This window comes from Mustela erminea, chromosome 6 (genome assembly GCF_009829155.1).
Source record: "Mustela erminea isolate mMusErm1 chromosome 6, mMusErm1.Pri, whole genome shotgun sequence".
Classification (NCBI taxonomy): domain Eukaryota; kingdom Metazoa; phylum Chordata; class Mammalia; order Carnivora; family Mustelidae; genus Mustela; species Mustela erminea.
Window position 1 is genome coordinate 55,900,267 of NC_045619.1, and position 23,739 is coordinate 55,924,005.

General features: G+C 45.0%; 1 protein-coding gene and 1 long non-coding RNA gene across 20 annotated transcripts in view; both read left to right on the forward strand.

The window, feature by feature from the left end:
• APOLD1 (apolipoprotein L domain containing 1) overlaps nucleotides 1–9,061 on the forward strand; it is a 50,280-nt gene extending 41,219 nt beyond the window's left edge. For 14 of the 19 annotated variants that reach the window (XM_032347368.1, XM_032347373.1, XM_032347375.1 and 11 more), the window contains 2 exons: nucleotides 4,304–4,515; nucleotides 5,282–9,061. In XM_032347368.1, the coding sequence (XP_032203259.1) occupies nucleotides 5,285–6,025 (741 nt within the window). In that variant the 5' untranslated portion in view covers nucleotides 4,304–4,515; nucleotides 5,282–5,284 and the 3' untranslated portion in view covers nucleotides 6,026–9,061. The other 5 variants (XM_032347377.1, XM_032347366.1, XM_032347359.1 and 2 more) reach the window with 5 other exon arrangements.
• A 5,443-nt stretch (nucleotides 9,062–14,504) lies between these two features.
• On the forward strand, nucleotides 14,505–21,782 carry LOC116593304. Its single transcript, XR_004286858.1, has 4 exons — nucleotides 14,505–14,704; nucleotides 15,576–15,727; nucleotides 17,626–17,740; nucleotides 21,020–21,782. It is a non-coding gene; the product is annotated as an uncharacterized LOC116593304 (long non-coding RNA).
• The last annotated feature ends 1,957 nt before the right edge of the window (nucleotides 21,783–23,739 follow it).

Sequence of the window (23,739 nt, forward strand, 5' to 3'; positions counted from 1 at the left end):
TTGGGCACCTCGGTGGCTTAGCCGATTAAGCACCTGTCTTCAGCTCAGATCATGATCCCAGGGCCGTGGGATCCGGGCCCACATCGGATTCCTTGTTTAGTGGGGAGTCTCCTTCTCCCTCTGGCCCTCTGCTGGCTTCTGAGTGTGTGCTTGCTCTCTCTCTCTCTCTTGCAAAAATAAATAAACAAAAAACCTTAAAAAAAAAAGCACCCCAAAATACATATTTTTTCTTTTATCTACTCCATTCCGTCTTGGCAATACTTGCCAAATCCACAATAATCTCATTCATTTACTTTAGTAAACTTCTAACTCATTTCTGGCCTTTTAACTGTATTTCTCTGGAAACCATCCTTCATACAACTGTCAGTGATGGCAAATCTAACCCTGTAAAGTCACAGATTAAAGCCTTCCCTGGCTCCCTGTCCCCCATGTGGCATTTGAGAGCCATCAGGATTTATCTGTATATACCCTCTCAGCCTCATTCCTGGACAGTCCCAGCTTTATGCTTAGCCAAGTGGAATTGTTTAAAACATCTTGAACATTCCTCCATGCCTTTGTCCATTCTGTTCCCTTCTTCAGTCCTCTCCCTCCTAATTGTGTCCAAATAACATCTGTTCAACTCTCAAGTAGATACGCTTCCAGAAAGCCCTCCCTGGAACTTCCTAGGCATGCACTTTCACTCTGCTTCCTCAATGCACACACATCTGACACTCTCCACATCAACTTGAAATGATTTGTTCTGTAGCTTTCAGTCTAACAGACTGCCATTTCCTGGAGGACAGAAATGGTGTCTTATTCAGGTTTTAATCCTCAAAATCTAGCATGATGCCTGGCACACAGTAGGTTTTCAATACACATTCACAGAGTGAAATAAACCAAGCAAGTGAACCATTATATAAGAAAACTGGGTTGTCTTAAATCCTACAGCTGGGATTCCTAAAAGCTAAGGGCAATTTAAAATGGTTCTTCTGGAAAGCAGTATAGTCACGTGTAACAAAAACTGCAAAATTGTTCTCCTTCCTTCACTTGGGATTTTCCTATTTGTGAATACTCCCCAAAGAAATAATCCAAATGGGTAAAATGTACACAGATGTTTCAGGCAACTCTAGTTATAATTGTGGGGGGAAAAAAAAACACCAAACACTGGAAGCTCTCCAAGTGTCTAATAGGGAAATGACTAAGCAAACAATAGGATTATTACATAGCTATTAAAAATGACAGAGGTGAGGACTGTGTCAACATAGAGAAGTGTGTATCTGCAGAAACGTTAAGTGGGAAAAAGAACACAGACCAGCGTTTAAACAATAGTGGTTCAAGAGAAGTGTGTACATTAACAAACTTCAGAGGCCCAGTTTGGAAAAATGAAGATGGCTGGAGTTCACTGGATGTTTTTTTTTCCCCCTGTGCATTCCATGAGTTGATGACAATAATAGTTGAGATATCATTGCAACATAATATTCTGAAAGTCCTCTGGTGTATAGTGATCTAAGTAACCTACCAGCTTACATATTCCAAGAGAGAATTTCATGTAAATTCTCAAAAAATTATGAAAATAATGACATTTCTTTGAGAGAACAAAATACTTTAGTTTCTTTCTTTCTTTCTTTTTTTTTTTTTTTTTTAAAGATTTTAAGAGAGAGATAGAGAGATAGAGGAAGCATGAGCAGGGGGAGAGGCAGAAGGAGAAGGAGAAGCAGACTCCTCACTGAGCAGGGAGCCTGATGCAGGGCTCAATTCCAATACCCTGGGATCATGACCTGAGCCGAAGGCAGACGCTCAACTGACTGAGCCACCCAGGCGCCCCTGTTTAGTTTAATTCAACAAACAATTCTGAGAGCTTCATTATGTTCTAGAGCACTTATATTCACAAGACATTTATGAAACACAAGGACAAAATTCCTCAGATGGATAGGAGTTATTCTTTTCACTTACTTTTATTTGAGTGACTGTACATATTAGGACCTATTAACAAAAGAAAGTTTGAGAGACCTCATAGTCATGACTAGTCTCCAAAGAGGTTCTATGTATAGTGACTGAGATATACTGATAAAGATTAAAAGGAAAAATTCATCATCACATAATTCTAAACTTGTGTTACTTTACCCCTGTAGTGCACTGTGAATTAATATTTTATAAATCCTATGCTTAGTTTGTGAGTAGTAAAATACTGATATTGCAAGATACATTACATTGCAATTAAAAAAAACCCCACAACTTTTTATAACTTGTTTGAGAAATGTTTCATTTTTATTTATTAAAGTTTTTTAAAGATTTTATTTATTTATTTGACACAGAGAGAGGGTATACAAGCAGGGGAAGCGGCAGACAGAGGGAGAGGGAGAAGCAGGATCCCTGCTAAGCAAGGAGCCCAATTCGGGGCTTGACGCGGGGCTCAATCCCAGGGTCCTGGGATCATGACCTGAGCCAAAGGCAGATGCTTAACCAACTGAGCCACCCAGGCACCCCTCAAGTGTCCATTCTTATAAATAATTCAAAGTATTATGTTGACCATTCTCCTATACTTTCTCTTTCTTCATTACAGGTCTGTACTATGATTACTCGTGCCCCAAAGAAGATGATCCTTCTGTATCCCATTAAAATTCCTCATCCAAGAGATAAAAATTTAATCATAGTCATCTAAACCCCCAACACACAACAAAATAGCAAGGAAAGCTGGGAACTGAAGAATAGTTTATGGGGCGCCTGGGTTGCTCTGGTGGTTAAGGGTCTGCCTTTGGCTCAGGTCATGATCTCTGGGTCTTGGGATTAAGCCCCACATCGGGCTCCCTGCTCAGTGGGGAGTCTGATTCTCCCTCTCCCTCTGCCCCTCCTCCTGTTCATGCTTTCTCTCTCCTTCAAATAAATAAATAAAATCTTTAAAAAAAAAAAAAGGACTACAGTTTTAAGTAGTAGCAAATGGTGTTGTGTTGATAAATACCAAGCATAGTTAAAAAGGTGGGGAATTTAATTGTGTTCCAGAAAGAAAAGGCTGTTAAGACCTTCTAGATGAACCAGAGAGTTGGAACAATAATTATTTAAGTGAAAAACCAACTTGCCCTTCCTCACTGGAAGGTGCAAGAACGAGAAGGCTGATGTATTTGAGGTTTCCCGGCTGAGCTCCAGCCACTGATCTGAATGCCCCAGAAAGCAGCCACGGAAGCTATACGCGTTTTCCCCTCCTGAATTACCCAGATAATTGCTTTTCAGCCTATGTTCCACTAACCTGGGACTAAAATCCGCTCACTTAACTATTACATGGACCACAACTGCCACTTCAAATGAAAACCCAGGAAGCCAAATCGCAGCTGCTGTTGAAAGTGTATAATTAGCTCCTTGTGCAGCCTGACCCCACTGATTTCTCTGACGTATTTGGCCTGCCATGTGCCCTTTCTGAGACCTCCAGCATCTTCTCCACAGCTGGAGATGCCCCAAACTGCACGGAGCACTTCCTGTGGGTGTGGCCTTACATTCTTAAGGCTGCATGCTGAGTGGATCGCGTTTCAACCACGCTGCCTCATCATGCTTTTTAAAATACAACAGTGGACTATGAGTGGCTATATCAGACATAGGAGGGTTCCCGCCTTTCTTTTTCTTTTTAAAAAATGATTTTGTAATGATGTCTTCTCAAGAAACACTATAATTGGTCAGCCTAGGGTGCGTTTTTTATCCTCCCATATAACGTCATTAGCTATTCTCAGGAGAGGAAAGGCAGGGTATGCCCCCTGGGAGAATGACAACACTTGTTTCAAGTTGGGGAAGAGCCTGTGGGTCTTTTCCTGCGTTTGGGGGAAAGCGAACACACAATGTTCGTTTCCTAAATACGGGATGTGCTGTGTGGCTGGCAGGTCATTTTCCACCATGTCACATCCTTCTGGTTGAAGGCAGCAGGGGCTAGGACAGGAAATGGCAAATTCTCAGAATGAGACAAGGCTTTCCCAGGGCAGTCATTGGTTCTCTGGGACTATAAAACATGCTCATCCAGAAACAGCCTCAGATTTTTCTTTCCTGGAGATAGCCAGAAGTGAATGGTAAGTGGGGGAGGCGAGAGGGATTCTGTCTAAAAGACAGCCATTGGAATTGTAATCCTGGGGTTATATCCTTGGTCCACTACATATTTTATGTGACGTTTCCTCATTTTGCTAAGAGGTGTCTTTGCCTGGGAATGTATCACTGGTGGGTGGGATAACCGGGGCATGCAAATAAAATTAAGACCAAGGAGTCAGGAGACCAAGATTCTAGACGGTTTTGTGAAGAATCAGCTGCATCTTGAACATGTCTGTATTTCGATTTTCTCATCTTTCAGAGAATAATGATTCTGCTCTGATACCTCACAGTATTGAAATGCTCTATTTCTATGGCTCATTTGCCACTTTCAAGAAGTTCCTAATAATGAGGAGTACAGTGGATATGAAGGTGGGACTCTCTAGCAACTAGGAAGGAGGTACCTTTACCCCAGAAACACAGTTCTCTTTCTTAGTCTTCAGTTGACTTCAACTTGATACGAGGTAGCCCTCAGTGAGTTGTTAAACAAAAATGTTGGGCACTTTATTTTATTCAGCCATTATTCATTTTTAAAGAAAGATTTCATCATAAAGAAACCCAGTGGTATTAATTTAATGCAATTTAGTTTTAATTGTGCACCCACCAAAGAGTGAGAATAGAAAAAATTGCCCAAAGGACATCTTAGGCTTGATTCTAAAGTCAGAGCCTGGAAAAATAACAAGCAGGAGAGTCGCTTCAGGGAACCGTCTAACTTAGGAAGATTAGTTTCTTACATCCAAGAGACGGTATGATTTTTGAGTTTTGGGGGGGCTTGTCTTTTTCTCTCATCAGAGGGAAAAAAAAATGTCTTGCCAAACTCCTAGGATCCAGGTCTTCATGTAAGGGCTTTGTGAGCTGGTACAACCCAGCACCTGCAAAGTGCCATCCTTCCAGCAGAGCAGAGGCCTCTGTGTAGGAGTAGATTTCCAGAGCCACCACTCCCTCCTCCCTGAGCTTATGGAACAGTTAATCAAGTGCACCCTTAGCGCTCCCCCGGAGAGAAGCGGACCAGAGCCTCCCTCCCGCTTGCATGTGCGTTTTAAGGTCCCGAGAACTTGTGTGGCTCTTTCCAGATTCCAGAACCTGTCTCTGCGAGCTCGACACGCAGGCCTCGCCGGGAGGGGGCCTGTTTGTCGTCCCCCCGCCCCTCCGGCCGGGGCTGTCGTGTCTAACCCGGGCGTGCGGGGCGCGGGCGGGCACGGAGGCTCCGGGCTCTAACCGCACTTCTGTGTCCCCGCAGGGCATGGAGCGGCCGGCGGCCCGGGAGCTGCAGGGCGCCGACGCGTTACGCCGCTTCCAGGGGCTGCTGCTGGACCGCCGCGGCCGGCTGCACGGGCAGGTGCTGCGCCTGCGCGAGGTGGCCCGGCGCCTCGAGCGCCTCCGCCGGCGCTCCCTGGCGGCCAACGTGGCTGGCAGCTCGCTGAGCGCCGCGGGAGCCGCGGCCGCCATCGTGGGGCTCTCGCTCAGCCCGGTCACCCTGGGCGTGTCGCTGGTGGCGTCGGCCGTGGGGCTGGGGGTGGCGACCGCCGGAGGGGCCGTCACCATCACGTCCGACCTCGCCCTGATCTTCTGCAATTCCCGGGAGCTGCGCAGGGTGCAGGAGATTGCCGCTGCCTGCCAGGACCAGATGCGCGAGATCCTGAGCTGCCTCGAGTTCTTCTGCCGCTGCCAGGGCCGCGGGGACCGCCAGCTGCTGCAGTGCGGCCGGAACGCCTCCATCGCCCTGTACAACTCTGTCTACTGCGTCGTCTTCTTCGGCTCACGTGGCTTCCTCATCCCCAGGCGGGCGGAAGGGGCCACCAGGGTGAGCCAGGCCGTGCTGAAGGCCAAGATTCAGAAACTGGCGGAGAGCCTGGAGTCCTGCACTGGGGCCCTGGACGAACTCAGCGAGCAGCTGGAGTCCAGAGTCCAGCTCTGCACGAAGGGCGGCCGTGGCCGCGACCTCAAGATCTCTGCTGACCAGTCCGCAGCGCTGTTTTTCTGAGAACATCCTTTCCCCTCATGACCGAGGCCAGAAACCATCCCCATGGGATGCTCCAGATTTGTAGCTCCCTCAGGAAAACAACACCACGTTGGACGAGGAGCGGAATGCAAAGGATGAGAAAGACTGTTCTTGAAACTGGGGGGAAGGAGGGAGTGCTCAGAGTCCTTCTTTTCCCATCACCGTGGCATCCTGCCTGGGGTTGTATGCTAGGGACTTTTTACTTGCCTAATCCTATGGGCTATGTGAACTGACAACTCTTCTTCCTTTATCAAAACCGTTCAGTTGCCACACTGGTGGGCGCCCCTGTATTAAAGTTGACTCGGGGTCCTTGCCCCAGCCCCGGTGGTTTGAGCAGAGGTTGGGGAGGCTGTGTGTGAGGCCACCCTCTGGGGCCTCTCTAAGACCCACTAGGCTCTGAGGTCCTCAAAATGAGGAGGAGACACTAGCTTTTAAAACTTCTCTTCCAGAGTTTCTGAGTATAAACAACTCCAGAGTCCGGAGCAAATCAGGTCCCTCTGAACTGTGTAGCAGGGTTCAGGACCCAAGAAGGGCCTCTCCCATTCACACATTCTTCCCTCCACCCTCTGGGTGCCTGCTCTCAAATCCAGCCTGGGGCAGGGTGGGTATTTCTGAAGGGCTTCATAGCCAGACCTCTGGATATTCTGGGAGGGAAACCAAGTAAACAGTCATCTGAATCCCACCCCCTCGCAACAAGCCGCTGAGGCCAAGGACGATGAAGTGACGCACAACCTTCCTTACCCGCATCCTAGTGCACAGAAGAGAGCAGTGGCTTTGAGTTAGTCCTGGGTTTATTATAGGCTCTGTCACTACTGTGAGACCTTGGCCACTTAATTTCCCTGAGACTTGGCTTCCTGGTCTGTGAAACAGATGCTAAAGTCACCCTGTTTTAAGGTATTGAGATGAAGTGCCAAGCACAGTGTCTGACTCAGGAAGTGTGTGCCCCCTCCCCCCCACCCCCTCTGACTGGCAACATTAGCATCACCTGGGGACTTGGTAGAAAGGCAACTTCTTGGACTCAACAGTCAACCTAAGGAATCAGAAACTCTGGAGGTGGGGCCCAGCAGCCTGTGTTTAAAACAAGCCCACAGGGGAATCCTGATATTCACTAAGTTTTGAAGAGTACTGCAACAGATGTTGTTGGTTTCTGATCCCCTCGTGGGCGTTCATGAAGTCTCAAGGCCTCTCCAGGGGCTCCATGGTCTTCAGAGTCATTCACAGAAGGACAAGGACAGACAGGGTCCCAAAAGGGAAAGAAAGAATATGTGCAGGATCTGTCAGGGCGTCCTGGGGCAATTTCCCACCCTGCGAAGTAAGGGATATAACAAAATGCCCCTCTAGAGGGCAGTGTTGCCTACTCATTGTAGGAACTGGTACACAAAGGACCTTGAACTTAATGCAAATTGACCTTTGTTACCTTCTCTGAAGGCTGCTGGGCCTTGTATTTTTTTTTTTTAATTTATTTTAAGCTGGTTATTTAATTGCTGTTTATTATTTGCATTTAATTGTATTTAATCACCATGCCATGTTTAGAAAATAATAGGAATAGCATGTTTCTGATTGGGAGGCTATGGAGGCTCTTTTTAGGAGATGATGCTGAGTTTTGCCTTCCTAAGGTGGGGCATGAGTTGGAAATAGCATTGCTCTCCTTGAGTAAGTCTCTCTCCAGAAGAGGGGGAATTTTATTTCCTAGTGATCTGAGCGATCCTTTTAGGTAAACGTGGGAAGTTCTGAATAGAGAGACCACGGACGAATTTAGGCTTCCCAATGGAGGTTTGACTTGCGGGCTATAGAAAGGATGCAAGCATATTTATCCTGAAGGTACTTCGCCAGCAAATAACACTTGACCCGAAAGCGAACCTATTTTGTTCAGGGAGGAAAAGAACCCATTAGAGGCATGAGAGGGAGGCACTCAGACCAGGGCAGCCTCATGTCTTGTGACATTATGTCTTGTGACATTATGTCTTGTGGGTGATAGGCAAATAGCTTATGTGGTGATGTGTTATATTTTCACTTTGGGTGCTGTAGGGAATCTGCAAGCTGTCTCTAAGAAAATAGTTATCATTTCTTCAATTTTTATTCCTACAACCATAATGTTGAAAATATGTTGAAAAGCCTTTGGGAACCACACACCCAACACTTGGCTGTGTTATTTAGTTGTTTAACATGCTTTACATTTACCCAGTCTACCCCCATGTTTCCCAGTGGTGGCAGAGTGTCTGAGGAACTGTAATCTCAGCGCTGGGGAGAGGGCTTAGTGGTTCTGTGTTTTTATTTCTCCTATAAATTGCAATTGATCCTTGTTTCTTTTGAAGCTGGCACTGGTTTCTTTTTAAACTGTATCATTTCTTAGACCACCTTGTATGAATGCTAGCATTTTAGATCACCAGAATGTACTTTACCTCGTTGTCTGGGTTGTGTCTCAAAGGCACAACTACTCCCTGACTCCATCTTTTATTAATGCTTAAGTTTGCATCATAGTCTTCCAATGGGTGTGTTGTTCCCTAGAAATTAACTGGGCATTTCAGGAAGCAACAGCAACAGCAGCAGCAAACTTCTCGTATCATTAGGGTATTTTGGGGATCTCAAAGTCATAAATTCCCAAAGTTATCATTCCAGTGGCCCCCTTTACATCTAAGGAAGAGTGTCTACTTTGGAACAATACTTTGCACATTATAGGAGCTCAATACATGCATTTAAATAATTTAATGAACTGCTTAGCTATAGTATGAGAATTTATTGGTAATGAAATGTTATCCATTCTTTTCTGGGTCTGATATAAAAAGTGGAGCCTCTACCAGGATTTAGCCAAGTCCAGTTAAATGGATCCTAGAGACAAATACTTATTTATTTCTTTTGGGGGAATGCAAATAAGGCTTTTCCTTAAGGTCTTCATTCTGTAAACAAACAGATTGAAATGGTATGTTGCAAAAGGAAGAAGAGAGAGGAGTATTTAGATTACAAATGTACTTCAGAAAAATGTCCAAGCTTGAAAAATAAAAATTTTGTTCTAAGATATAAGTGCTTCTGTTAGTTTCTTGGGTTTATAATAGTTTGGATTGTTTTTTTTTTTTCCCACAAAAAGGAGGTTCATTTGTTTCTGCATTTCAAGGATTCAGTAAAACTACATTCTGTTCTATGAAAAAAATGATCCTTAGCAAACATTCTGATCTTCATTGCTCTGATGCCTTTGCCCTCAGGTATCTGTCATTTCCAAAATGGCAATTGTCACAGTGGAAAGTAGTTACTGGGAAAAAAAAAGAGAAGAGTAGTGTAGAAACCAGCCTAGATCAGATAAGGCAAACAATCAGTCAACTTGATATATTTCTCATTCAAAATCTTAGTGTGAAAAGGAAGTAAAGGGAAGTGAGACATCGCCATAAAACACTGTGCAGAGATTAAGTGGGGATACAGTTAAATGCAGCAATTTCTGAACTCCACATTTTTTCCCACTATAGCAAAATAAGTCCTTTCCTTTCATTGAAAAAAAAAAAGGCCCATTCCACAAACTTTTTGACCTTTCTGTAATTAATTACCTAATCTCATGTCTGCCTGCTGTGAATTAATAACTTTGAAAAGGGGCTGATGTGTAATCATGTTCACTTAGAATATTCAGTGTTGAACTGTATAAATGAACTTTTAAACTTTTTTTTAAAGATTTTATTTATTTATTTGACAGACAAAGATCACAAGTAGGCAGACAGACAGGCAGAGAGAGAGAGAGGAGGAAGCAGCCTCTCCGCTGAGCAGAGAGCCCGATGTGGGGCTTGATCCCAGGACCCTGGGATCATGACCTGAGATGAAAGCAGAGGCTTTAACCCACTGAGCCACCCAGGCACTCCTATAAATAAACTTTTAAAAAGTAATCAACTCCTGTTACAGGAATTCTCTTATTATCTAGAAGTCTCAGCAGTTTCAAAACCTTTGGATATAATTGCAATGTAGGAAGCAATTGAAAGGAAACCTAGAATCGGCCAAACCAGCCTTCACAAATCCCAAACACTAGAGAGAGGCAGAAAGGAAGAGTGAAGGCAAAACTCCCCCAGAAATTTCTAGGAGACTTCGCCTTGCAAGTAACTGATCTTGACCCTGCAAGACCTGTGGGAAACTGTAGTATTTTTAGCTAACAGTTCACTATTCCCAATATACCTAGGATTCAGTTTGTAAGGGAAAAAAGGAGGGTGGACATTGAGTGGGAGGTCTGGCAATCCAAAGACTGTGGTGGTCGCTGTAGTCTTTTGAGAACTTCTGGCCTGGATGTGATCTCACTGAGCACCAGCCTCTGAGACTCCACCTTGGAGACTCCCCTGGGTCCTCTGAATGTCGCACTTTTAATGACCATGCAGGGGGAAAAAAAAATTGCTGCATTGGTGGGACTGTTTGCAAAGGCCAGCCCTGGGAGCTTATCTTTGCTGAAGCATATGGCATTCCTGTCGTGACAAGTGTCCTTTTAGTGAATTGCAATAAATCTCTCCTTGTTGAGTTGACAGGACGTTGGGATGGTGCCTTTTGCTCCTGCCAAACCCCTATTCAAGAAGGTAAACCCTGCTGTGGTCTGGAATAGGACAAAGAGGGAGCCCCAAGATCTGGAAATAATCCCTTAGCAACCAGAGACATGTTTAGAGGGGGGGAAATCATGCTGATGAAGCAAGACCACTGCAGGGGCAAAGAAGGAACATTAGGGATCCTCCGTACCCCCAATCATGACTGGCAGTAGCATTAAGTCATGAAGAGAAGGTCTTCCAATGTGTTCTTGCCTGCACAGGTAAAATTTGGCTATACCAAGCCACATCTGCAAAGAATGAGGTTTAATCCCATTTTGCATTTCCAGTGTAAGCCCAGGGCTGGAAGTGCAGGCAGGCCTGTGACCTGATTTGCCCTAGAACTTTAGCAATAAGTCATAGCCAAAGTCCTCTGGCTCCCACATACACAGGGATAGCCACAGTATGGGTTGTTCCAGCATTTGTGGGGATGCAGTTGCCAAATTTACCCAAATTTTTGTAAACGGAGTCAGGGAGGGGTGATGATGTCTCACATCTTTCTTTTAGGTTAAAATGTCTTTTTTCCAGGCTCCCTGGTTGCAACGCAGACATTCATTCTGCCTTCCTCTTGTTATTAAAATGATACTCGTGAAACGTTGAAGAACAATACTTTTCTCAGTGCTTAAATAAAATGACATGTAGATAATAAATATAAAAGATGTGGATATTTATATACACAATGGAATACTATGCAGCCATCAAAAGAAATGAAATCTTGCCATTTGCGACGACGTGGATGGAACTAGAGGGTATCATGCTTAGCGAAATAAGTCAAGCGGAGAAAAACAACTATCATATGATCTCCCTGATATGAGGGAGTGGAGATACAACATGGGGGGGTTAAGGGGGTAGGAGAAGAATAAATGAAACAAGATGGGATTGGGAGGGAGACAAACCATAAGTGACTCTTAATCTCACAAAATAAACTGAGGGTTGCTGGGGGGGAGGGGGGTTGGGAGAAGGGGGGTGGGGTTATGGACATTGGGGAGGGTATGTGCTATGGTGAGTGCTGTGAAGTGTGTAAACCTGGCGATTCACATATCTGTACCCCGGGGGTTAAAATATATGTTTATAAAAAATAAAAAATTAAAATAAAGATGTGGATATTTAATGATAATAATAATTACTAATATCGATTGAAAACTTCCTTGTTCTAAGTACAGTTTATTATCACATTTACCTTACAAAAATCTTACACGGTGGACAGTAAGATTACCCCATATTATTAAAGAAAGTAAGGATGTGAGAGGTTGTACAGCGTATATTAGTAATAAAAAATAATAGCTCACGATATTGACAACATTATGAACAACAAGCTGAGTGATTCATTCATTCATCCAGAAAATACATGTTGAATACTAACCTTGTACTAGCTACTGTCATTTGTGGGCAATGTAGACAGAGTTCTAGATCTTACAGTGCTAACAATCCAGTAAACTAGGCAGGACTATCTTATGCCAGCAGGTTATTCAATAAAAAGCTAAAATGCAGCTTTGCAAAAGACAAGTATTTGTCAAAAACAAACAAACAAACAAACAAAACCAACAACCAAACCAATGTGGGTGTGATTTGAAAATGATCAAACTTTAGCTTAGATCATAACCACTTGGGCACAGTTATTTGTAAAGCTGTCCCAGATGTCTCAAACATGGCCAGATTCTTGTGAACAAAATGTCTAGAATGGAAGGACATGCTTAGTAAGAACTTTCTGCTAACTGCTGATGTGCTGGGAAGGCATCGTCAGACACCACACAGACATGCATTGAGAAGTGACTGGTTCAACAGGCCTTTCCAGATCTTATATATATAAAAACCTCTGAAAATGAAACTTCTGGAGGGTCATTCCATTGAAACCAGCACTGACCCTCCTTGTCGGCTTTCTTCCCATTAGGGGCGTGTACTCAGTTCCCTTCCAGTGGTATGGCCTCATCCTGTTGGGGGCTGGTGGGAGAGCTGCTAGGTGTGAGTACGAATAAGACCTTAGGTATCATGAAACTATTAAAATAATAACGTTTTGTGGATGATTTGTTGTCATTTTTAAAAAAAGATTTTATTTATTTATTTATTTATTTATTTGACAGAGAGAGACACACACACACAGTGAGAGAGGGAAAACAAACAGGAGGAGTGGGAGAGGGAGAAGCAGGCTTCCTGAGAAGTAGGGAGCCTGATGCAGGGCTCGATCCCAGGACCCTGGGATCATGACCTGAGCCGAAGGCAGAGGCCCAGTGACTGAGCCACCCAGGAGCCCTGATTTGTTGTCATTTTTTATTTTTACTTTATTTTATTTTTTTCAAAGATTTTATTTATTTATTTGACAGAGATCACAAGTAGTCAGAGAGTCAGGCAGAGGCAGAGAGAGAGGAAGGGTAGCAGGCTCCCCGCTGAGCAGAGAGCTCGATGCGGGGCTCGATCCCAGGACCCCGAGATCATGACCTGAGCTGAAAGCAGAGGCTTAACCCACAGAGCCACCCAGGTATCCCTGTTGTCATTTTTAAAAAAGCTTTTATTATGAGAAAGAGAGCTCAAGCATGAGCAGGAGCATGAGTGGGAGGAGGGGCAGAAGGAGAGGGACAAGCAGACTCCCCACTCAGTGGGAAGCCCAACACAGGGCTTGATCTCAGGACCTGGAGATCATGACCCAAGCTGAAGTCAGATGCTTAACCAACTGAACCGCCTAGGTGCCCCTTCATTGTTGTTTTCAAGACTTTAAGTATCTCCATGGGGCACCTGGGTGGCTCAGTGGGTTAAGCCTCTGCCTTTAACTCAGGTCATGATCTCAGGGTCCTGGGATGGAGCCCCACATCAGGCTCTCTGCTCAGTGGGAAGTCTGCTTCCCCCTCTCTGCCTGCCTCTCTGCCTACTTTGATCTCTCTCTCCGTCAAATAAATAAATAAAGTCTTTAAAAAAAAAAAAAAGACTTTAAGTATCTCCACACCCAGTGTGGGGCTCAAACTCACAAATCCAAGACCAAGAGCCATGTGCTCCACAGACTGAGCCCGCCAGGCCCCCCTGGATGATCCAGTTCTGCGTCGGGGTCCCTGCTTGGTGGGAGTCTGCTTCTCCCTCTCCTCCCTGTTCGTGCTCTCTCTCCCTATCTCTGTCTCTCTCAAATAAATAAATAAAATCTTAAAAAAAAAAAAAGACCTCTAAAAAATCTTAAAAAAAATCTCATATAGAAACACAAACCCACACACACACACACACACACACAAAAAAAAAAACAAAAAAGAAAGAAAGAGGAAAGGTTTTTTTAAATTTTTTTTTGTGATAAGAACTTTTATTATCTGCTCTCTTAGCCACTTTCTAACATACCCTACAGCAGTGTTGGCTCTAGTTACCATGTCTTCCATTACATCCTGGCTGCTTACTTATAACTGGAAGTTGGTGCCTTTTGGTTATTTTAACCCAATCTCCCTTCTCCTGCCCTGTGTCTGGTGGTCACAAATCTGATTTTTTTTTTTTCTATGAGGTTTTGTTTTGTTTTGTTTTGTTTTGTTTTGAGATTTCACATATAAGATCACACAGTATTTGTGTTTCTCTGTTTGACATATTTCACTTAGCATATGCCCTCAAGATCCACCCATGTTGTCACAAATTGACAGATTTCTTTCTTTTTTATGATTGAATAGTATTCTGTTGAATATATCCACCACATTTTCTTTGTCTATCAAGCCTGGTGGTTTTGAATGAGCTGGAGAGAAGAATGGGACCATTGTGAGAATGTTTGCAAGAACAAATGTTTGCAAGACCTTTAGTGATGAGAAGCAGCAGCAGAGAGGAAAGGCAGTTCTGTGCTGCACCTGACGCCCCACCTCTCTGGGCTCTCGGACATGTTGGGCTGGCCTCAAAAACCCAAGCTCAGCCCTAGGTCAGCATTGAGTCATAAATCTGTGGTGTTGACAGTGAACTTCCTGATCTCTGAACCCTTTCCTCCCCAGAGTGGCCTCCTTTATACGGGGTGTTTTCTAAAGAGGGGAAGACCTCGGAATGGTCTGGGGTATCATTTTCCACCTCTCTTGCATGACCCACTCCGTAAGATTTCTCATGTAGTTGGTGATCCCCATTTCCCTCCCAGGACAGGACAGGAAGACATGGTTTCTTCAGTGCACAGGAGCTGGTAAGACAGTTTTCCTCTGTGGACCACAGTCAAGTTGGACCTTGTCCTCACACTCTGGCGCTATACATAGAAAGCTGTTAGGCTTCTCCTCTCCTTGCCAGGGATGACCAACCTGGACCCCGGGTAATAACGTGTTTCCAGAATCTCAGTCTAGTTTACTCTTTCTTTTACATACAAGCATCTAACCTCTCCACGTGACCATTGCTGCTTTGTCTTTCCTCTTCCTCATTCCCTCCCAAACACATCACACACCCACAGACATGTAGATATTCATTCATTCAAGTATTTATGGACTGCCCACTATATGCTGTGTATTTTTCTAGGCAATGAGAACAAGGTAGTGGATGAAATCTCCAATTAACTCTACTACCGTGGAACAGTAGTCTAGTGATGGATGGGAATGCAGGCATAAGTGAAGAAGGAAATATCTTATTTATGAGATACTGTGTATTTGTTTACTATTGATACTGTAACAAATTACTTCAAACTTTGTGACTTAAAACCAAACACATTTATTTTCTTATAGTCAGAAGTCTGACACTAGCCAAACTGGGCTAAAATAAAGTTGGGGGGGGGGGTGCCTGGGTAGCTTGGTTGGTTGGGCATCTGCCTTTGACTTGGGTCCTGATTCCAGGGTCCTGGGATCAAGCCCCATGTCTGGCTCCCTGCTTGGTGGGGAGTCTGCTTCTCCCTCTCCCTCTGCCCTGTCCCTGCTCATGCTCTCTCTTTCTGCTTTCTCTCTCTCTCTCTCTCTCTCTCTCAAATAAGTGAATAAAAAATAAAGTAAAATAAAATGAAGTAGCTGGCAGGGCTATGATCCTTTCTGGGGGCTCTAAGGGAGAATTGTGTTCCCACATTTTCTGTCTTCTAGAGGCTGCTGCCTTTTCAAAGCCTGCAATGAAGAGTTGAGTCCTTCATCCATCACACCATTCTGACCTCTTCTGCCTTTTCTTCCACTTTTCTGGACCCTTGTGCTTACATTGGGCCCACCTGGACAATCCAACATCATCTCCCTATTTTAAGGTCAGCTGATTAGTGACCTAAATTCCGTCCGCAACTTGATTCCCCTTTGCCAAGTAACAGAACGTGTTTATAGATTCTGGAGAACAGGAACGGGCACATCTGTGGGGGCCATTATTCTGCTTATGGTGATAAGTTCCATGGAGGAAAACAAAGCAGAGCCAAGGGAGAGAGTGCAGGGGGATGAGGCTGTGAGGCCTCAATGACAAGGTGACATTTGAGTGAAGACCTATAGCTGGTGTGTGGGAGAGAGCCATGTGGGCACCCGAAGAAAGAACATGCCAGGCTAAGGGACCAGAAAGGACCAAGCCTCTGAGACAAGCCTGCTGGATGTGATTTCAGGATGGAGAAAGCTCAGCATGGCTTAGTGGTCCAGGTGAGGACGGGCGGCGTGGGAGATGAGCTCAGAGGGCAGTGGGGCCCATGGGGGTAGGACTTTCTGGACTGTTGTGAGGATTTTGCCTTTTAGTCTGAGTGAAATGGAAATCTTTGGAAGGTGCCAAGCAGAGTCTGATCATAAGTCAGATCTGATCAGACTCGTGTTCTAAAAGGATCCCTTTGCTGTTACATGGAGAATTCCTTGCAAAGGGGTGAGAGTAGAGTGAAGACCGATTAGGAGGCAATTGCAATACTGCAGGGGAGAGATGCTGCAACTGGCAGGAAAGAACAGGAGTGAGATTCCAGATATGTTATGAAGGTAGACCAACAGGACTTGCTGACGGATTGGTTTTGGGGATGGAAGAATGGACTTCTGGCCTGAGTGGTTGAGATGGATGATGTGGCCAATTCCTCCCCTGGGGACAGATGTGGGTGGCACGAGTTGTGAAGTGGAATCGGGAATGTTCCATTTTTAGATACATGAAGTTTGACACATGGAAACATTTAAAAGGAAAGACTAGACCATTGAAGAAATGAGTCTGGACGTTGAGGAAGTTAGAGAAGAGTTATGAATGCGAGGATTCTTAGCAAATGGGTGATATTTGGGCCATGAGACTGGGTACGATACTCTGGGAATGAGTAGACACAGACAATGTAGGGAATAGCTCCAAGAACTCAGCCCTGGGTCTGCCAGCATTTAGAGTGAGGAATGGGTGGGGATGAGAGGGAGCTATCTAGGAAGACAGAAGGAGTGGCCAGCAGGGCAGGGAAGAAACCAGGAGTCTGCATGCCTTGGAAGCCAATGAAAAGGATTTCTCAAGGAGGAGGGAGCCAAAGGCTGCTGGAGAACTGAGTAAAATGAAGAATGAGAATTGGCCATTGGGTTTAGCAGCATGAGGTCACTCATGACCTTGACAAGAGAAATATCTGTGGAAACAATGGGGCCAAAAGCCTTACTGAAGTGGGTCTCCAATCAGCATGTATAGACATCTCTCTTGAAGGGTTTTGCTGTCAAGGGGAACAGACAAGTGGGCACTAGCGGAAGGGGATATGGGACCATGAGAAATATTCTGTAAGGTGAAGAGAAATCAGAGGGCCTGTGTGCGTGCTGTGAGAATGATCCTGGAGAGAGGGGGAAAAGGGAATGGTGCAGGAGAGGAAATAGAGGCTTTAGAAGATTGTTTTTGAGAAAGTAAGAGGTTGGGGGTCGCCCTTCAATTGCAGGGATACTGACCGCACACGCTGAGAACAGGAGGGAAGGTGGAACAGGCAAGTGTTAAGTTTGGCGTGAGAACCTGTGGAAGTTCTCTTCATTTTCCCCCGAAATAGGAAACAGGGTCACCGGGTGAGAATGACAATGGGAAGGGGCACTGGATGGTTGAAAGGATGTTTAGGCCAGTGGGAGAGACAGCGGACAGACACAGGAAGCGTGCTGGGCTCCCTGGGCAGCGAGCAGCGCCACTTACAGGGGTTGCTGAGGAGCATGTTTTAATTATGTCTATGTGGTCTCTTCTCCTCAACAGCTCTGCTACTTAAAGTTCCTAGATGCAAACAACAGAAGCTCTTCCAGCTAATTTAGCAGAAAAGAAATTTATTAGAGCATATTGGGAAGCTCACAGAATCTCCAAGAAGGCGCAAGTAAGTCTTGGGGTAACGCAGTTGGGACAACACCCAAATCCCATGACGTCATCAGGTGAGCAGAAACTCCACTGCTGCTGTCACTAAGCTAGGACACCACAGATGGCAGCCTCTGGACACCAGAACCTTTGCCACTGCTGCCCCTAGAGCTGGACACCTCGGCCAATGGCCAGGATCCACTTGCTTGCATAGCTCTGTTCCGAACTGAGCCCTGACACAGGTGTCTCTGTTTGGTAGAAACTTGTGCCGCCCTAGGTGTAAGGGAGGGTGGGCAAGTAAGGGTCTGGTTTCTACTTAAGGAGAAGGAATTGTGCCAGGAAAACATTGTGAGCCATTGGACAGCTGTTGAAAAGATGCTGGACTCTCACTGAGGATGAGAAACATCCCAGATAGCGGTTGATGTTTTACTTTACCTTTAGTTATTTCAAACATTTAGACATTGAACTCATTATACTTAAATTCACATGCTTCTATTTGAAAGAGCAGCTGGAAGCTGCTGTGTGTTATTATTTCATTGTGGCAATGGTACCTGGATTGCCAAGGCATTATAAAAACACCTCCATTTCCAGCATTTTTTAAAAAAAAATTGTTTGTGCAGGGGCGCCTGGCTGACTCAGTCAGTAGAGCATGTGGCTCTTGATCTCAGGATTATGAGTTCAAGCCCCCTGTTGGGAGCCTACTTAAAAAAAAAAACACTTAGGTAAAAGGCATAGGAAACAAGCAGGAGACCAGGAAATGAGACATTAGCTGCTTTTCCTTTATCACCCAGCCCACAGTATGAATGAACTGACCTTGAAACGTCAGCCTTTATGGTTCTCTACCTGAGCATTATAACATAACATTTGAATTTCCTGCTTGTTGTTGACTTGGGGTTAATTCCATCCTTTATATACATTTATTTACATCTTAGAATATTGTCCTCTGCACTGTAATTCTCAGTCTGAGGCACCAGATTTCTTCTGGTCCCTGACAGAGCAATCTTTTTTGGGAAAGATCCGAGGAGGGTAGTAGATCAGACCAAGGGGTTCCGGTTAATGTTCAAGGGGCCAAATGCAGAGTTGGCAGAGTAGCTGGATTTACTGCCACACTGAGCGAGCTGCTCCCGGCCACTGCTTACGGGGTGGTGTCCATCACGGGAGCGGCTGCCTGAAGTCTTATTAAATTGGATTCAGAAACTCCCGTGATCCATATAATTAGTAAATAAGTAGGCTTTGGGGATTTATTCATGTTAAGCTCACTCATAGGAGACTAATCTGCAAACCAGTCTCAATTATTCATTGGGCAACTACCCGCTGAATGCTTATTCTCTCCCTGGCACTGGGCATCGCAGCAGGGCAAAGCACAGTGTGGGAGCTGCCCTTCTAGTGCACATTGTCTGCTGGGAAATCACACAAGGAGAAAGTCCTTGTGGACCATGGTGGGAGGGTTGGGAAGGGAGAAGCAGGGGAATTCAAGACAAATTTTGGTATGGAGTCTGTAGGACTTGCTGATGTGGAGCCCGGAGGAAAGAAAGAATTAAGACAAGGAGGATAGAGAGGGATGATGGTGTGGAAGAGACATCCAGATGCTGATGGTTTTTGTTTAGTTTAGTTTGTTTGTTTTTGTTTTTTTAAAGGATTTTATTTATTTGACAGAGAGAGATCACAAGTAGGCAGAGAGAGAGGAGGAGGAGGAAGCAGGCTCTCTGCCAAGCAGAGAGCCCAATGTGGAACTCGATCCCAGGACCCTGAGATCATGAACTGAGCCGAAGGCAGAGGCTTAACCCACTGAGCCACTCAGGCGCCCCAATCAATGTTTTAATGTTCATTGGGAGATAAGGTCAAGTTGAGATTCAAAACTAATTATCCACAGATGAGATGCCCTTTGGGGTATGTAGACTACCTAGGAGACAAATAATTTGGCTTCAGCTAATTGAAAAATTTAAGGGCATATTACTTATATTTCTATCTCCCTTAACTGTGTTAGGGATCACACACACATGATACAGCATGGTGGTGAGAGTGGGAGCCCTGGAGCCAGTCTGCTTGGGTTCAAGTCTCAGTTCCTACAAGAGCCATTCTCTTCTGAGCATGACCTCACTCCCTTTATCTGTCCACATATTTGTCTCTCTTCTGGGGTCTCCTAGCTATGTAAAGTTTCCAGTCCGTTTCTTCTTGCTCAAGCCGGACACTGGGAATCATCCACGTGATGACTGGCCCTCATCTTGCACGTTAAATCATTCGTGAGGATTTATCTAGCTTCTCCACACGCTTTGATTTTGTCCATTTCTCTCCACCCCCACTGCCCCTCTCTGGTCCAAAACACCATCATCTTTGGCTTAAACACCTGGTAACTGGTATTTCTGCCTCCCTCCCCCAACCCAGTCTGTTCTCCACTGCAGCGGACTGAGTGATCTTTTCAAATACATCTCTGCCTCAATCTCTTCAAAGGCTTCCTATTGCCCTTGGAATAAAGTCTCAAATCCCAGATCCTTTACATGGCATATGGGGGTCTTAGATATTCACATCCCTATCTCTATTGCCAGCTTCATTCTTAATCACCATCTTCTAATCACTATAAGCTTCGTCTGATTTTTTCTACTGCAGGGCCTAACCCAGGAGACTCTGTCTTTAAGCCATTCCCTATTCCCCACGCAGCTGGTCAATTCCAGGTCTCAGCTTAAAAGTCACTTCCACAGGGAAAACGTCCATGATTCACAGAAAAAAGTTAAGTGATGCTCTTGCTTTTCTCCTTGGTACCATTCATCTCACTTGTGATTACTTTTCTGTGTCTATCTGTCCCTCTTGATTATGAATATTTCTTTCTCTCTTCTTCTTCTTTCTTTCTTTCTTTTTTTTTTTCAAAGATTTTATTTATTTATTTGAGAGAGAGACAGTGAGAGAGAGCATGAGAGGGGAGGTCAGAGGGAGAAGCAGACTCCCCATGGAGCTGAGACCCTGATGCAGGACTTGATCCTGGAACTCTGGGATCATGACCTGAACCAAAGGTAGTGGCTTAACCAACTGAGCTACACAGGCACCCTCTTTCTTCTTCTTTTTAGAAAATATTTATTTATTTTAGAGAGAGAGAGAAAGCGAGAGCACACATTACAGAAAAAGGGGGAGGGGCAGACGGAGAAGGAGAGGGAGAACCTCTAGTAGACTCCCCACTGAGCAGGGAGCCTGACATGGGCCTCCATCCCAGGACCCTGAGATCATGACCTGAGCCAAAATCAGGAGATGGACAGTTACCCGACTGAGTCACCCAGGCGCCCCTATTTCTTCTTATTTTTTTAAACAGGCTCTCTCCCCTACTGGAGCACAGGTTGCATGTTTAGCTCTGGATCCTGATGTCTGGCCCAGGGTCTGACATAATGTTTGAGACTATTTGTTGAACAACAAAGAAGAAACAAATACAGATTCCTCTGTATTTTAAGAAGTTTTTCAAATCAAAAGCAAAAAGAAGACACCAACAGTCAACTGGGACCAGTGATCTTTCTTCCTCTAGACGGGGATTTGTTACATAACTAAATAATTTGCATGTGAACTCTCTTTCTTCTGGCCTGTTCTGTTTTTGCCCTTGTTGTAACAATCATGTGTCTCTCTTGTCTTGAACATACACATTTATAGCAGATTTTAATTCATAAGTTAAAGAGAATTTTCTGACTGATTACATTTGGCACTGGTTCCTTCTTGACGAATACAGAACACGTTCAGGACAAAAAGGGAGCTTTCTCCACGACTGGCTACAGGAAAAGCAACTTCTGGAAGGATCTTCGACAGAAAGTAATGAACAAAGGACTCTGCATCTTCTACAGAAGTCTTGTCCATAAGTTTGGGGACTCACTCCACATTTGGTCCAGGATCTACTGCTGTCCTGACTTGCTCATGCCCCCAAATGTCTCAGGGTCACTGACCCACTGAAGACTTCATCATGGTCCTTCCCTTATGTGCCAAGGGCAGGAGCCACAGTGCCTGGAGCCCACCATATTTTTAGTGGTCCACAAAAAAGGTTTCAACTTTTTTTAAAATCGAAAGGACATGGGGCACCTGGGAGGCTCAGTGGGTTAAGCCTCTGCCTTCAGCTCAGGTCATGATCCCAGGGTCCTGGGATGGAGCCCTGCATTGTGCTTTCTGCTCAGCGGGGAGCCTACTTCCCCCCCATCTCTCTCTTTGCCAGCCTCTCTGCTTACTTGTGATCTCTGTCTGTCAAATAAATAAATAAAATCTAACAAAAAAAAAAAAAAGAAAGGACAAACAAAAGAACTTTCACATCAAAGAAACTTTCTTTTTTTTAAAGACTTTATTTATTTGACAGACAGAGATCACAAGCAGGCAGAGAGGCAGGCAGAGAGAGGAGGAAGCAGGCTCCCCACTGAGCAAAGAGCCCAATGCAGGGCTCGATTCCAGGACCCTGGGATCATGACCTGAGCCAAAGGCAGAGGCCCTAACCCACCGAGCCACCCAGGCACCCCAAAGGAAGTATTTTAATATGGTAATATTTATATATTTGTCTTTATACTAATGCAGCCTTAAAGTATAATTTTTAGGAATTGTTTTGTGGGAAAAGGGTCCTATGAAGGCAGGAGTACTAGGGTCTGTGAAAACCTTTCAGAGTAAGGTGGTGTCCATCCCTTTGCCTTCTCCCTCTGGAGCCAGTGTATTGTTTCAGCCCTGCTTTCCCCCCTCATGATTTTGAGTGTTTATTTGGATTTCCTCTTTAACCTTCCTCATTGTTCTAAAGTACAGGATATGACACTGCTCAGTTACTAGAACAACTTCTATAATATCCATGACTAGAATATAAATATCCAAGTGACTTCACATCGTAAAAAGCAGACAGTCCTCTCAGCTGGTGCCGCCTCTCCTCTGTGGAAACCTCTGGGGTCCCCCTGCCGGTCTGACATGAATCCTGTCCCAGGCATGGGTGCTGGGGGAGGCCCAAATCTTGCCCACAGGCCTTGTGCCAGAATGGCGCCACCAGGCTGCTGTTGGGGCCATTGAGCCCTGTCTTCTCTGTGTCCCTCTGTGCCTCGGGGACACTGGCACCACAGGAAGTCTTAAAAATAGCTGATGTCTGAATTATCCAAGAACAAACAGAAACGGTTTGGGCTTGGCTGGAAAGGGCAGTTTATATTATAAGAGCAGCTGAGTCGTTGAAATCCATCCCCCTCCAGAGCAGCACCAAAAATCTCCTGTGATTTTTTTTTTTCCCCTTTCCTGTCACACGTTTTAACAAACTCTGGGGAACTTTAGACCCCATATGATATGCAGTTTTATAGGCCTTCCAATTGCTTCCATCTGGGTCTCCTTTCCAGGCCTCTAGCTTCCCTCCTTTACTGTCAGGGCTTCTGGCTTCCCTCAGCACTTTTCATTGCCCACTCCCCTCCTAAATGAAACTGGAAAACGAGTCTAAGGGAAGCTGTAGAAACACTTTGGCCACTCTGTCGTTGATAGAGAAAACTCTGTGTGGCGGTGGGATTTGGAGTGTGATTCCGCTGAGATCACGGAAGCTGATGTTCTCTGGGGGGAAAAGCGCCGGCAAGGCCCTGGAGGCCTGGGTTCTACCCTTGTTTCCTGTCACCTTGCTGTGTGACATGTCTCTTTATCCCCTGGTCTCGAGTTTCTTTCTCCTTTGTCCAACAAAGAGCACAGCATTTCCAGCACGTCTACCACGCACAGCACAGAAAGAGGAAGAGCTAGAGTTAGTATGAGAGACTTTCTTCAGGATAAGTCAACTTCTCCTTATCCCAAAGAGTATTACCCACTTGAAGCTCACCCAGGCTGGCCTAATTTCCCAGTCCTGGGAAAACAGAGAGGGTGGAGGTGTAGCGGGTTGCATGAGGAACTGGAATGCTTCAGACTGTGTTGGCACAAGCACGGGCTGATTGAACCCATCTCAACAGGGTGACCTGTTGTCTTATACAGTGTGTGTCTGCTCTCCTTTCCTTTAACTTGGAGAAACGGTATAAAAAGACCGAAGGCCCTAGTATATTCTGTAGGCGGTGATCACAAAGCTAG